At 31.5% G+C, this 13,124-nt stretch overlaps 1 protein-coding gene across 3 annotated transcripts; it reads right to left on the minus strand.

Annotated features, from left to right (window-relative positions):
• Positions 1-3,159: 3,159 nt before the first annotated feature.
• On the minus strand, positions 3,160-10,917 carry LOC111409286 (glucose-6-phosphate 1-dehydrogenase, cytoplasmic isoform). Of its 3 annotated transcripts, none has more exons than XM_023039305.1 (16): positions 10,766-10,917; positions 10,131-10,315; positions 9,684-9,769; positions 9,432-9,486; positions 9,158-9,344; positions 8,680-8,837; positions 8,525-8,593; positions 7,838-7,896; positions 7,603-7,639; positions 6,780-6,851; positions 6,448-6,595; positions 5,994-6,089; positions 5,617-5,687; positions 3,917-4,032; positions 3,632-3,677; positions 3,160-3,548 (listed from the first exon to the last, which is right to left on the minus strand). In XM_023039305.1, the coding sequence occupies exons 2-16, from the start codon at positions 10,302-10,304 to the stop codon at positions 3,381-3,383; spliced, it is 1,542 nt and encodes a 513-aa protein (XP_022895073.1). In that variant the 5' UTR covers positions 10,305-10,315; positions 10,766-10,917; the 3' UTR covers positions 3,160-3,380. The 3 variants fall into 3 exon arrangements, with proteins under 3 accessions (XP_022895073.1, XP_022895076.1, XP_022895074.1); XM_023039308.1 differs by lacking the exon at positions 10,766-10,917 and adding an exon at positions 10,632-10,712; XM_023039306.1 differs by lacking the exon at positions 10,766-10,917 and having other exon boundaries at positions 10,131-10,334.
• Positions 10,918-13,124: the final 2,207 nt, after the last annotated feature.

Genomic DNA, 13,124 nt, shown 5'->3' on the forward strand with positions numbered 1-13,124 from the left:
GATCATTTTAAATATCATTTTAAATTATTTTTATAATTGATCAAAATAACTTTTAATGCACAAAATTATTTTTAATGCATCTAAAAATTTTGAACTTAAACATTCATTGCTAAATATCAAAGTATTAGTATATTTACATTTGAATTAAGAAAGCTTAGTCTTTGACGTTTCCTTCGATCTTTAACATTTAGGCTCTCTTCTTGATCTTTCTTTGAAGTTCGGCTCTTAAGCTATTGCCTTGAGGATCTCATCTAGAATACTTGACTTCAACTCGACTTTTATTGTGAGTATGATTTGTAATGTGATGGTCTTGATCTTTTGGCAATGATTGATCAATTTTAACATTGAATGCTTTGAAGACTATATATCACTTAAAATCAATTGTTTTAAAACAATATTAACTTGATTGTTATGATCAAAACATTAAGGATAAAGTTACTGTAGGTCAATAATTTTTTCGTTTTTTATTATAAAATCAAATTTTTAGTAGATTTTGATAAAAGTTTATAAAATACATGATTGAAAAGTTGTGAGCTTCATTGAATGCGTTATTAAAATTAATTGTTGATTTTGATTTAAATTTTAATTTTAATTTTAATCACTACCAAATAAGGGCTTAGTAACTACATTGATCCCCCCGATTCAAATTAGGAAACAATTTATTCTTTTATTGTTAGAATTTACAATGAAGAGCACAACGTGAAATTCGAAAAATTGGACAGAAAAATCAAATTCCAATTCATAATCGAGTAGCCACAAGACAAATTAGTTAACTTTTAGATGAATTTAACAAGAAGTTCTTACTTTGATCCATTATTCTCAAATCTAAAGATAGAAATGAGTTTTCAACTTCTACCAAATTAACATGCTCAAAAACCATTAATAAAGAAAAGGGCTTTTTTTTTTTTTTTTTTAAAGTTTAATTGAAAAACACATTCAATGATGGAATGATAAAAAATTAAAATTTATATTTTAAAGTGGTTTATAGTTAAAAATATTTTTATTTGTACTTATTAATCACTTTCAGAACAACTCAAATAAAAAGTTTGATAACAGCATAATATACATATTCGACATTGAAGTAGTAAGGCTTGTTGAATATTCTACACCCTATAACATTTCTCAAACAAAAGTCAAAATACTTCTCTCATATTTTGACTATTTAAATGATAATGCATTTGATTATTGAACTAAAAAAATTTTGGTCTAAGAAGAAATGATCTGAAATTACATAATTTATAGCCGTTAAAAACGAAGAATATGTAAGGAATTCTTACTAGATATATCAAGGACATGTTTGGTATATAATATTGAGCATGACAAAATATTTGTTAAGCAAGATTTACGATTTTTTTTTTTATTCTTAATATTATCTAGTGGTAAAAAACGTTTCAACCTTTTATTTTTTGACATTTTCATCCCTATTTTTACTTTTCATTGCGAAAATCATAATTTTCATCCAATTTCTCAATAAAAAAAAAGTAAAATGATAAATATAATCTCCTATTTAAATAAAGCAAAGAAAGAGAAAAGAAAAATTAAAGAACAAATTGCAATTATACTTCCAAACTCTTTTTACTAAATGCAAGTGAGTCTAAATAATTATTAAAAAGGTGATTAGCACAAAACTTTCCTGTCTCTTAATACTATTGTATAAAACGTTCATACCTTTTATTTTCACATATTATTGCAAAGATCATCATTTTCATCTCTTTTCTTAATTAAAAGCTGCAAAATTACGAATATAACTTCCTCTGTAAATAAAATATTAATTATAAGTTTTTAATTATTTATTTGTAATTTTTTGAAAAATTTGAGAGTATAGTTGTAATTTGTTTTTCATTTCTCTTTTTTTTATTTTTTGTTTTATTTAAATAGGAGTGTATATTCGTCATTTTACAATTTTTAATTGAGAAAATAAATGAAAATGATTATTTTCGCAAAGTAATGTGAAAATAACGATGAAAATGTCAAAAATAAAATGTAGAGACGTTTTGCACAATAATATTGAAAGGTATGAACGTTTTATTACTCTTTTAATAATTTATTTGAACTCATTTGTACTTTTTTTTAAAAAAATTTGGGAGTATAATTACAATTTGTTCTTAAATTTTTCTTTTCTTTCTTTTTTTATTTTATTTAAATAGGATGATATATTTTTCATTTTACATATTTTATTGGAAAATTGGATAAAAAATGAAGATGTCCACAATTAAATGTGAAAATAAGGGTAAAAATATTAAAAAATGAATGGAAGTGACATTTTGCACAATAACATTGAAAGATATCGATATTTTTGCTAATTACACATATTTTCAAAATACTAAAACTAAGTAGTATACTTTTTAACTTTTCTAAATATAAAAATAGGTAGATACTCTAACTTTCTCAGAGTTCAATGGTGGAAGTGTCGTATTGCCATAAATAAATAATAACTCATACAGAAAACTGGACCAATAAACTGGATTTATCATTTTCGATGTGCCATCAAATGATTTTTCGTTTTGTCATTCTTAACTTGTAACTTGACAGCTCAAATCTATTTCCAACTTTACTTGTCAAACATTCAATCCGATTCTTAGAACATTGGCAAATGAACGCACCACCACTCAATCCTAATCAATTTATGAATATACTTTACCATACTCAGATTACATGAAAAACTAAAAATAATTTATGTCATATCAAAAATCAGGAAATTGACACACCGATGTTTGATTAATTTTTATAAATTATTTCTAATCAATTACGTTACCTACACATTACGTAAGGCCCTTAAATACAATCCACTTATTGATGCATTTTTATTTATTCATAATTTGTACCGATTATAAACAACTTCCGAACATATATTTAGAGCAATATTGAGGTAAAAAGACAACATTAACCTGAGTTAAAAAGAGAGGATTGCAATGATAAAATAAACAACAATGTTAAATGGAAGCGCCTAAAAAAATTTACATATAAATCAGTTCACTTTTAAGTAATTATTTTCTTACCAGTCCAAGTTAAAAATAAGAAACTATTTCGTACTCTTCGACAAAATAACTTCGAAAGCTTCGTCGATAAAATAAATACTTAAAAGCAAGTTTGCCTTGCTACAATTGCCAGCAGCATGCATAGCAAAGCTAAATCACAACTTCATGTCAAAAAAGCGTAGACATTTCAAATATTTCACTTTTATTGGGCTCTAAAACGCAGAGTTTATCATATTTAAGTTTTTGATAATTGCACATTACATATTTCTCGATATTACAAGACACACCTTTGCTGGAAAATTACACACAGGGAGGAAGATTACGAAAATAGGCTATAGTTGCATTACCCGATAATCCCAGACAACGGTAATATATAAGCAGCAAGTCGAATATCTCATTTGTTTACAAGGTCGGGGGGATCCAAATGTAGCCATGTGTTTGAACATAACCAGCCCTTTCCAGCAACTCGTCTGCTTCTGCTGGGCCTCTGCTGCCCGGCTTATATGAAATTGGCTTAAACTCACCATTGTCTATTTGGTGCAAAAGAGGTGTGAAAATCTCCCAGGCAGCCTGAAGATTGTCCAAGAGGAATCATTAACACGTTTGATGACAAAAAGTTTAGAGAAGTATTTGTTGAATGATTATGGCAATACCTTAAGCTCGTCTCTACGAACAAAATGCTGCTGATCACCACGGATTCTGCAAAAAAAAAAAAATGACGAATCTTGCTATTGGAAATGGTACACATCGCTAGAAAGTTAACTTTGCTATATTGACGCACTGTTTTAACCCTCCTCTTATCTTTAATGCTTTGACTTTAGGAATATAAATTTCTCTATATCGTTATTCCTCGGACAGAGCTTCCATAATATTCAAGAAAAGGACTTCAACAAAGTCAGAAGAAAAAAAAAAAACAATGTACAGAAAAGTAATCATACGTGTCAAGAATTAGACGTTCATAAGCCTCGGGAATGACAACCCCCTGATACCGTTGTCGGTATGACAAATCTAGTTCACTCTGAGCAGTCGACATATCCAGCCCAGGCTGCTTGACCTACATGACAGGAATGAATCGTGTCAACATTCAAGCAAAAACCACAGGGATCAAGTCAGTGAGTAGCATTAATGAGATTATGTTACAAATTAAATTTCTAATCACAACTTAGCCCCGTTTGACAACTGTTTTTTCAAACTCTTTTTTTCTCGTACTCATTTTCAACCACATGTTATCACAATAAAATTATTCTTAGGGTGCATTTGATTGCAAACATAGAATTTGCATGGAAGAAAAATAAATTATATATAATCCAATTGTTTAGAACTTATTTGCATGAAATTGTCAATTAAATGAGTTTGATTAATTTAATTTTTAACATAAAAAATATTATACTTGTCCGATTTTTATTGATAGGTAATGAGAGAGAGAGAAAGAGAGTGAATTTCCTGATAATAAAATTCTACTCCTCTAAAGAAAATATTTTCCTTAATTTTGAGGAAAATATGGTCACATGACCAAAAGTAGAAAAATATATTCCATGGTAAAAATGTCAGTCAAACAACACAAAAATGGGAATTTGGCTGGAAAAAATACATTTTCCATGTAAAATATTGACAATCAAACACATTCTTAATATAAACCCAAAATTTTTTCCTACTTTTTAACCACACATTCTGCAAAAATTTAATATTCAATAACCCATTCTACGCAAAAAAAATGGCTGTCAAACAGGGGACAAATAACATCACAGGTAGAATGGGAAAAAATTGGAGAAACAGCATTCAGTTCACTAGAAATAACCATTAACACAAATTTGACTTCAAGCTTCATGGACAGGCATCTATAAACTTTTATAACAGCATATATAGAAAGAACTGAGAAAAGGAAATAAGAGAAGGCATGTTTTACACTAGCATTATAAATATTTAACCTTATATGTGGAGTTTGAAGTGTGTGGTCACTGGATTTGAGGTGAAATTTTAGTTAGTACTAAACTTCATTTTGTACGAAGTTGGTGACTGAACTTGAACTTTATTTTACATTGGTTACTGAACTTAAAACAGTTTTTACAATTTGATCATTCTATCCGTGTCCGTAAATTCGAAAAAGGAAGAAGCTGACTTCATAGCCTAGTTAGAAGCTTGGCTCGTCGATAACTAGACTGCCATGTCCCTTTAGTTTAACTAAAGACATGGCCTTCCAACTTAAAATACCACTAAAGAGCAACAGTACAACACATGTACATGATATTATATAATTTATCAATACAAAATATATCTCAAAAAGCATCCGAAATGTCAACAAAAAAATTGGATTATAATCATAAATTATTGAGACAACTGACCTAGATAGGATATGTTTTTTCTTTTAAAAAAATAGCATTCAAGAATTTGCCAGTCTTAAAAATACAAGACAATACGCCCTTGTTTTAGGAGATAGCAAAGCTTAGACCACCAGAAAATTACGTGTTTAATCTTGTGATGACCAGTTTTACATTGACCTAGAAACCATTCCTTGGGGTTGAAATTTTGCCATTTCTTATAATAAATTGTGACAATTGTTTTGCAAGAGAAATAAAATCAGATGATAACCCAATGAGCTAATGGCTTAAGGGAAATAACACTGTGTAATTATTCTTACCGTAAGTTTCATGTAAATGGCCTCTGAAGGTTGCAGACGTATTACAAATTCATTTCTCCCTTGCTTTTTACCTAAATAAATTATATTGCATCAAGTGCTGTACAATCGAAAATGTGCTGGAAAAAATCTCTTATTGATCAAATTATCTTATTGATCAAATTGATAAACGAAAATTGGACAGAGAGAGCAAGTTAGACAACAACAGGGACTTGTGATGGTAATTTACCATGAAAAATCTTTTACTCTCAGTAAAGTTACCAAGTACATGCTTATCATGATATATGTTGCTTATTAGCTTATGTGCATAAATTTGGAACTAAGGAAATAAATTTATATAAATAAAAACATTATTCGTGATTAAGAGTTGTAGTACATACATTTGAAAATGTCACCCGGAACATCTTTAAATTGTACCCGAATCTCTGCTTTTCTCGAGTTTAGGGCCTTGCCTGCCTTAAGTATAAAAGGTACACCTACAACAAGTAATTTCAATTTCACGTCAGACCATACTTACTTCAAAGTTCGCACACGCAATTCTCACTAGACAAAACAAAAGTATTCCCTGTTCTTTTTCTTTTCCTCCCTCAATGTGAAAATAGTTTACAGCTCTTCAAGTGGACAGAACTGAGCCTCATTATCGCTTGGCTACATGGATACCCCTATTCTGCTCTACTATAGTAAATATTAAGGCCTAAAATACATATATGGTACACAATACTTGACAAGAACATATAAAAAATAAAAATTTAGCTTTATGTTCTTTCTTCATGTTGTCTGGTAGCATCCAAATCCCTGACCAAACATGCCAAAAGAGTTGATATTCCATCTCACCTTCCCATCTTTCATTATGTATTCTAAGAACCATAGTTGCAAAAGTAGGGGTGTTTGAGTTGTCGGGAACTGTCGGGTCATCCCTATAACCATCATATTGTCCAAGAACCACCTCTTCATCTTTGATCGGAACCACTGATTGGAGAACCTGAGTTTAAACTAAATGAGAGAGAAACTATGAAAGCTAGTGCATGGTCAAGGCAACTTCAAAAGAATGCAGAAACCATGGCAGAGAATTTTATGTTTATATAGAATCCATATAAGGCAGATAATATTTTCTTTTAAACTATATCACACCAAAACAAATCTCATACTGGAAATCCTATATTTACCTTAACTTTCTCGTCTCTTATATTCTCGGGCTTCAGAGAAATGGGCTTCTCCATAGCAACTAGGCAAAGAACCTGCAGGTTTGTAAAGAACACAGAACGTGAGGGATATTCAGCATACAACTTAGGTGCTAATAAAATGCTGAGCATCTTATCACCTAGTACAAATTACATATGGCGGTCATACATCGAGAAGGAAGATGATCAAAACACATGCAAAAGTTCACATTTGGAACCATTATTACAACTATCCTGTCAACCCATTTTCACATACTAAGTTGCATGGACATGGACACGTGTATACGACACAACACGACGCGAACACACCGACAAGTGATTTTCCAAAAACATGACATGGACACGTCAAGGACACATTAATTTAAATTCTCTAAATTCTAGATTTATATATTTATCTTTATGTTTATACTTTTATAAAATAAACCATTTTCTTAGTTTTGATTTTTGTTCATGAAATCTTTTTCAATTGGTCAAGTAGCTATTTGTTATAATAAAATAACTTTTAAGTTAAACTTGATACTACACTGCCAGGGAAGGAAAAATACATATAGCAGAAGTGTGTCTTTGATGGACACAACACGACATGAAAGTGTCAGACAGGACGCGGCCATGCAGCCCAATAGGAGTGTCCATGCATCATAGCTCACATAGAAAAGGGGTATATGAAAAGGACAAATTAGATTAAGGTTTTTGAATGAGTTTCCATTAAATAACTTGTACACTTTACGAGATTTTAGCAATGACCAATTTAGTAGCAAAATAAATTGTTATTCTTATATGACCTATTCAAACTTAATGCAAGGCTCACCTGCAAGAGGTGATTTTGAATGATGTCCCTGATAATTCTGCAAAGGAAAGAGAAGATTGACAAGATTTATAAATTTTACAAGCGAATCAAAACTAGCTAAATGAAGTGAAAGAAAGCACTACTTCTCCAGCAATACGCTAGTTAAGAATCACATCTCTTGCAAAAGCTAGAGAAATATAAGGACTACTTTCATGACACAGGCAGAAAAGCTCCAAAGTGCGCCCGTAGAACCTACCCATATTGATCAAAATATCCACCACGACCTTCGGTTCCAAAATCTTCTCTGAAGACAATCTGTAGCGAAAGAAAAGAGAATTGGGTAATCATCAGAACTTGAGAAAAATTTTAACAAGGAAAGCAGATTTGAATGAAGAAATTGTCTTCATTCTTATTAGGAAAAAGGAGATGGAGAGGGAGAAGAAGGAAAGGAGAATAAAGAAGGAATAAATTTAAATTTGAAAATCCAACTATCATATGGATAAAATGTTGTATCTTTTAGATGTAGAAAGACTTTTGACTCAAAAGTTATGTCCTTCTATAAGTTGCCCCTTTCAATTTTATGACTTCACAATGGCCCATGGAAGAAAGGTCAGATCCCAAGGCTATATATATGACATTTCAGAATGTAGTATTACAGAATTATATCTCTTTCTACTCCATCTATTTTCCCGTGCAAATAATTCTCTCATTTGAGTAAAAATCTGTATATATGTTCGGCAATAAAGATGGACTTCTTCTCGTTGGATACTTTGTGATTAAAGTGCTACTTCCATAGAAACGAAAATCTGTTCCATCCAGATCATTGGGCTTGAATAACTATAAATTTAGGTATTTTCGTTTGTGTGATTAAATATTTCATAAAACATATACCATTGGAAATGACTAATAGTATATATACGAGAGAAAGAGAGAGAGAACCAACCTGTACGTTATCAATATTGTCACGATTCCAGAGTGGCAAAAAGAAGCGATTCGCAAAACGAAGTACCAACTGTAATAATTTCCCAGAGATTGAATAAAAAATACATTTCATATAACTGGACCAAAAAATAAGAAAACTATTGCAATGTGTATTACCAAGTTCTGGACCAATTCCTTGCCCAAATAGTGATCTATGCGATAAATCTGTGGTTCATCAAATAATTCTCCAATCTGAGAGCTTAGTTCCTCAGCTGAAGCCAAATCCTTGCCAAAGGGCTTCTCAACAACAATACGGGTCCATCCACCGAGATCAGCTGGAAAGTTATGTAATAAAGAGTTCATAAATCATTGATGGATAACAAATTTAATTCAAATATTGAGACCCACCATAAACCTATCCACCAATGAATTGATGTGCCATGTCATCTATGCTTAGAAGATCATTTTAAATATATATTAGGGGGAAATCTGCCATTATGCACAATAGGTTTTTCATATAGGTGCTTATAGGGTTATCATCATCCAAAATACAAATTTAAACATGATAATAAACATGGACCTTTAGAAGAGTATTAAAAGACCTGCAATTGATAGAATCAGCCTTATTAAAACTGATTCTGATCAGAATACATACATTTATTTGTGCAATAATTCTTGATCATTTTGCAGACTTGAGGATATACTGACGGAGGAAGTGCGAGGTAGAAGAGCCTTCTAGACGATCCCTCTGAGCTGTTTTTTGATGTTTCATGCTCAGATATTGCCTTGTCCAATGCCAGAAATCCCTCCTCAGCATCATAAGAGCCACATACATATTTAATCTACATGAGCCATAACAAATCAGCATATTTACCTCACCTGCCAAAAGTTAAAAAACAAGGAATTATAAGTTCAGGCCATGTACTAACCAACTGAAGAAACTTCGACACGTCTTCTGAGCCTTCATTTCCTGTAGAAAGGTACCTACAATCATTAATTAAAAGGTCAATGGATACCAGGAAGTCAACATGTGCATTACCCACAGAAAGAAATAGCATATTTCAACCATGAACATAATAATTATAGCAGAAACATCTTTATTTCTGTGAAGGATACAAGCCAAAAAAATAGAACATCAGATGTCTTTCTGATTTTATTGAGGAGGAAAACAAAAACCTCACCCTCGTATACGATTTCTTAATTCATCATCTGAAATTTTGGTCCTCGCATAGCCAAAAATGTGAACTTCGTTTGATTGCAAAAATCCCTACACGGTACGCAAACCAAATCCAAGATTAGAACATGAACAAAACTTTGAATTTAAAAGATTCTTGTATTAAGCTTCCACTAAGACTCTTATCAAGTATCAAAAATACAAATCCCGACAAAATGCACATGTGAAGGCCATTTACTGAATGCTCATCATTCACAAGAAGTGGACAATTTAACACCAGAATCAACCACAGGGTTCGTTTTATTGATTTATTAGCTTATAATTTAAATTAATCTACTTACCTAACTGCTCTTGAACTCGTACACTTGTCAATTCAGTAGATCAAATGACATGCTCACAAAGTATCTAAAATAGTCATGAGAAAAATAAAAGCAAACAAAATTTCAAATCAAACCTGACGATAAAGGTTAAAAAGCGCAGGAAAAGTCTTTTTCTTGGCAAGATCACCCGAAGCACCGAGAACAATGATGGAGAGACACCCAGTTTCCGGCACATTACCACTCTCTTTCGTAAAAGATTCGTTCTTTAGAAGATCTCGTTTCTCACAGTGCCATTCCCCTGATGCCATTTTTCAAAACTCTGGAAACAAAAATTGTACTCTCACGTCAGCTCACTCAAATATGACCAGGGTAAAGCTCCTGATCTGCACACAGTACCACCAATAAAAGCTAGTACTAACAATGAAAGCCTTGATAATGAATAAATTTTGTCCGTAGTTACTTCATAAATTATTCAATATTTAAATCAACAAATAACTAATGATTTTTCAGTAACATCTATCAGTAAATTTCAGATAAAAATGCGTAAAAATTTACTAATTATTTGACTTGATCGTGGAAACATATCAGAAGTGAAAAGGAATCGATGAACAACAGGATCAAAAACATATTCTTACCTACTAAAAACAGCAAACTGAATACAATTAAAAGAAGAAACCAAAACCAGTACGGTGATACTGAAAAATGAAGTTAATCATATAATATAGGTAAGAGTAGGTAATATATATTACAAAAAAACAGCAAAAGGAACCTATTTTCTTTGTTTTGCTGGATTTGGATTTTGATTCTGATACTGTATTTCGGCAGGTGTGAAATTGACTTGCCACAGAGAGATGGAGAAACTGGGTAGCTGAAAGAATTTTTAGATAATTTTAAAGCAGTGATATGAATCGTATCATTTGTGCATATGTGCGTGGGGACCGGGATGGGGTGGCGGTAGGTGTTCAACTTTCAACAACCGAAATTAGTAGTCTTGGGCTCTGGCCGTCGCTGTAGTGGACCGGGCTGTTGATTTCCAACCTATTTTACACGTGGAAATTACACACCACAATTATTTAAAATAACATTTTCAAAATGGATATTACACAATTCCCTATTTTTAAAATTCACAATTCTAAAATAAGATTGATAGTTTAATCTTTCAAAAATTAGAGGTTTTATTTTAATTAATATTTTTTTAAAATAAATATTTTTACTAAATATATATACTCCATTACACACATAAACCCTAATTAATTCCCAATACTCTCTCTCTCTCTCTTCCATGAAGAAAATGCAGTAGTCGCTAATCTTGTGTGGATGCGGCTGAACTTTCAGTGCGATGGCGTTTGGTGGAGGATGTGGTGTGGTGGTAGATCTGTGCGGTCGGAATCGTCAAAGCCAGTGGTGGTTTCGGCGGTGGTGGTGGCTCCATTCTGTGGCGGTGTGTGTGTGGTGTGGCAGTGGTGTGGCGGTGTTGCTGTAGGGGTGTGTGGTAGTGTGTGGGGATCTGTGTGGTGTGGCGATTGTGTGCGGGTGATTAGGTGTGGCGATGTGTGGCAGTGATATGTTAAATTTATTTGGTGTGGCAGTGATGTGTTGATCTTGTTTGAGACAGTGGTGATGGTGTGGTGGTTTCAACGATGAGGTGGCATTGGTGATGTTAGAGATAGTGGTTGTTTGATGATGGTCACAGATTAATTGATTGATTATGACCATTAAATTGGTTAATATGTGACCAATTAAGAAAAATAAATTGTGACAAAAAATAATGTGTGATCAAAAAATTAATAATTTGTAACTGTTTAATAAGTTGTGATCTATAAATTTTTCATCTGTGACCGACAAACAAATTTGCGACCTACAAAAGTTTTGAATTGTGATTGTAAAATAATGTGACATTAAAAATTCTGATTTGTGACTAAAAAAATAATATGTAACTAATTAAATTGTGAATCTGTGACCAAATTGTAGAGATTCGTGACCTTAATATATAATTAATAAAATATGTAATTAATTACTTAAATTATAAATAAAATTTAATGAATAGCTGATTTTTGAAATTTAAAACTTGTATTCTTACTTTTGAAATGGGTAATAGTTATTCTCTTAGTTATGAAATTTTCCCTTTTCAAAATTTGTAGAACAAAAGCCTATTTTTAGTCCTTATTTAACATTCATTAAATCAAAAAAAAAAAAATATTCAAACTTAATCATATTCACACTATAAAATATTTTATACTTAAATTCAAAAAAAATTCCCACTTTTTAATCATATATTCTCCAAAAAAATCATTATTCTAAAATTTATTTTCTCCGAAAAACTCATTTTAATGGATGTCAAACAAGAATTTTAATAATACTCTAAAATAATAGCATGCCCCTATCTAGTAGCGATTTTTATTCCTTTTTTAACAATTTTTTTACCGTTGACAAGCGTACATGGGTTCCGTTGTTGTTGCAATTATTGACTGTCTTAAAAATAAATTACCAAAAATGTTCTTCTTACAAGAAAAATGAATTAAATATTAAAATGTGGAAAATGAAAATGTGGGGAAAGAATGAAAATGTTCTGCTTACAAGAAAAATGAATAAAAATGTTCCATACCATCATTGGAGAAAGAATGAAAATGTGGAAATCCCTTCGAGTCATATATTGATTCAATAAGCAGCATGGTAGATGGAAAGGAATAATGTTCACGGGTTGCCGTTTCTAACCATTCACGACTAGGACTTGCCTTGAACAAGACACCCCCCACCAACAACAATTCGAAGAGGCATATGGTCATGGTAGTCCTGATTTCCAATTCCAAGAGGAAAAAATTGATACAGCAATACCAACCATAGATAACTTTTTTTCTATTATTTTTCGATTGAGTGCTTTGCCAAAAGCTTTATTTTTAGCACTTTTGTTTTTACTACACTATGACCATCTATGCAACAAACAACATTTATATTTCTGATCATGCATCACTCCCATAATGCTGTCATATTTCATGTATGTGCATAATAACAAAACTCCATATTTAGTGGCACAATTTGATTGGGCTATCTGCCTAGTTTGAAATACAATCGTTATTTGTGTAATTCAAACTAATAAACAAGTATGTGTATTAAATTTGAAATCTTAA

This window comes from Olea europaea, chromosome 14, assembly GCF_002742605.1.
Source record: "Olea europaea var. sylvestris chromosome 14, O_europaea_v1, whole genome shotgun sequence".
In the NCBI taxonomy this organism is placed as follows: Eukaryota; Viridiplantae; Streptophyta; class Magnoliopsida; order Lamiales; family Oleaceae; genus Olea; species Olea europaea.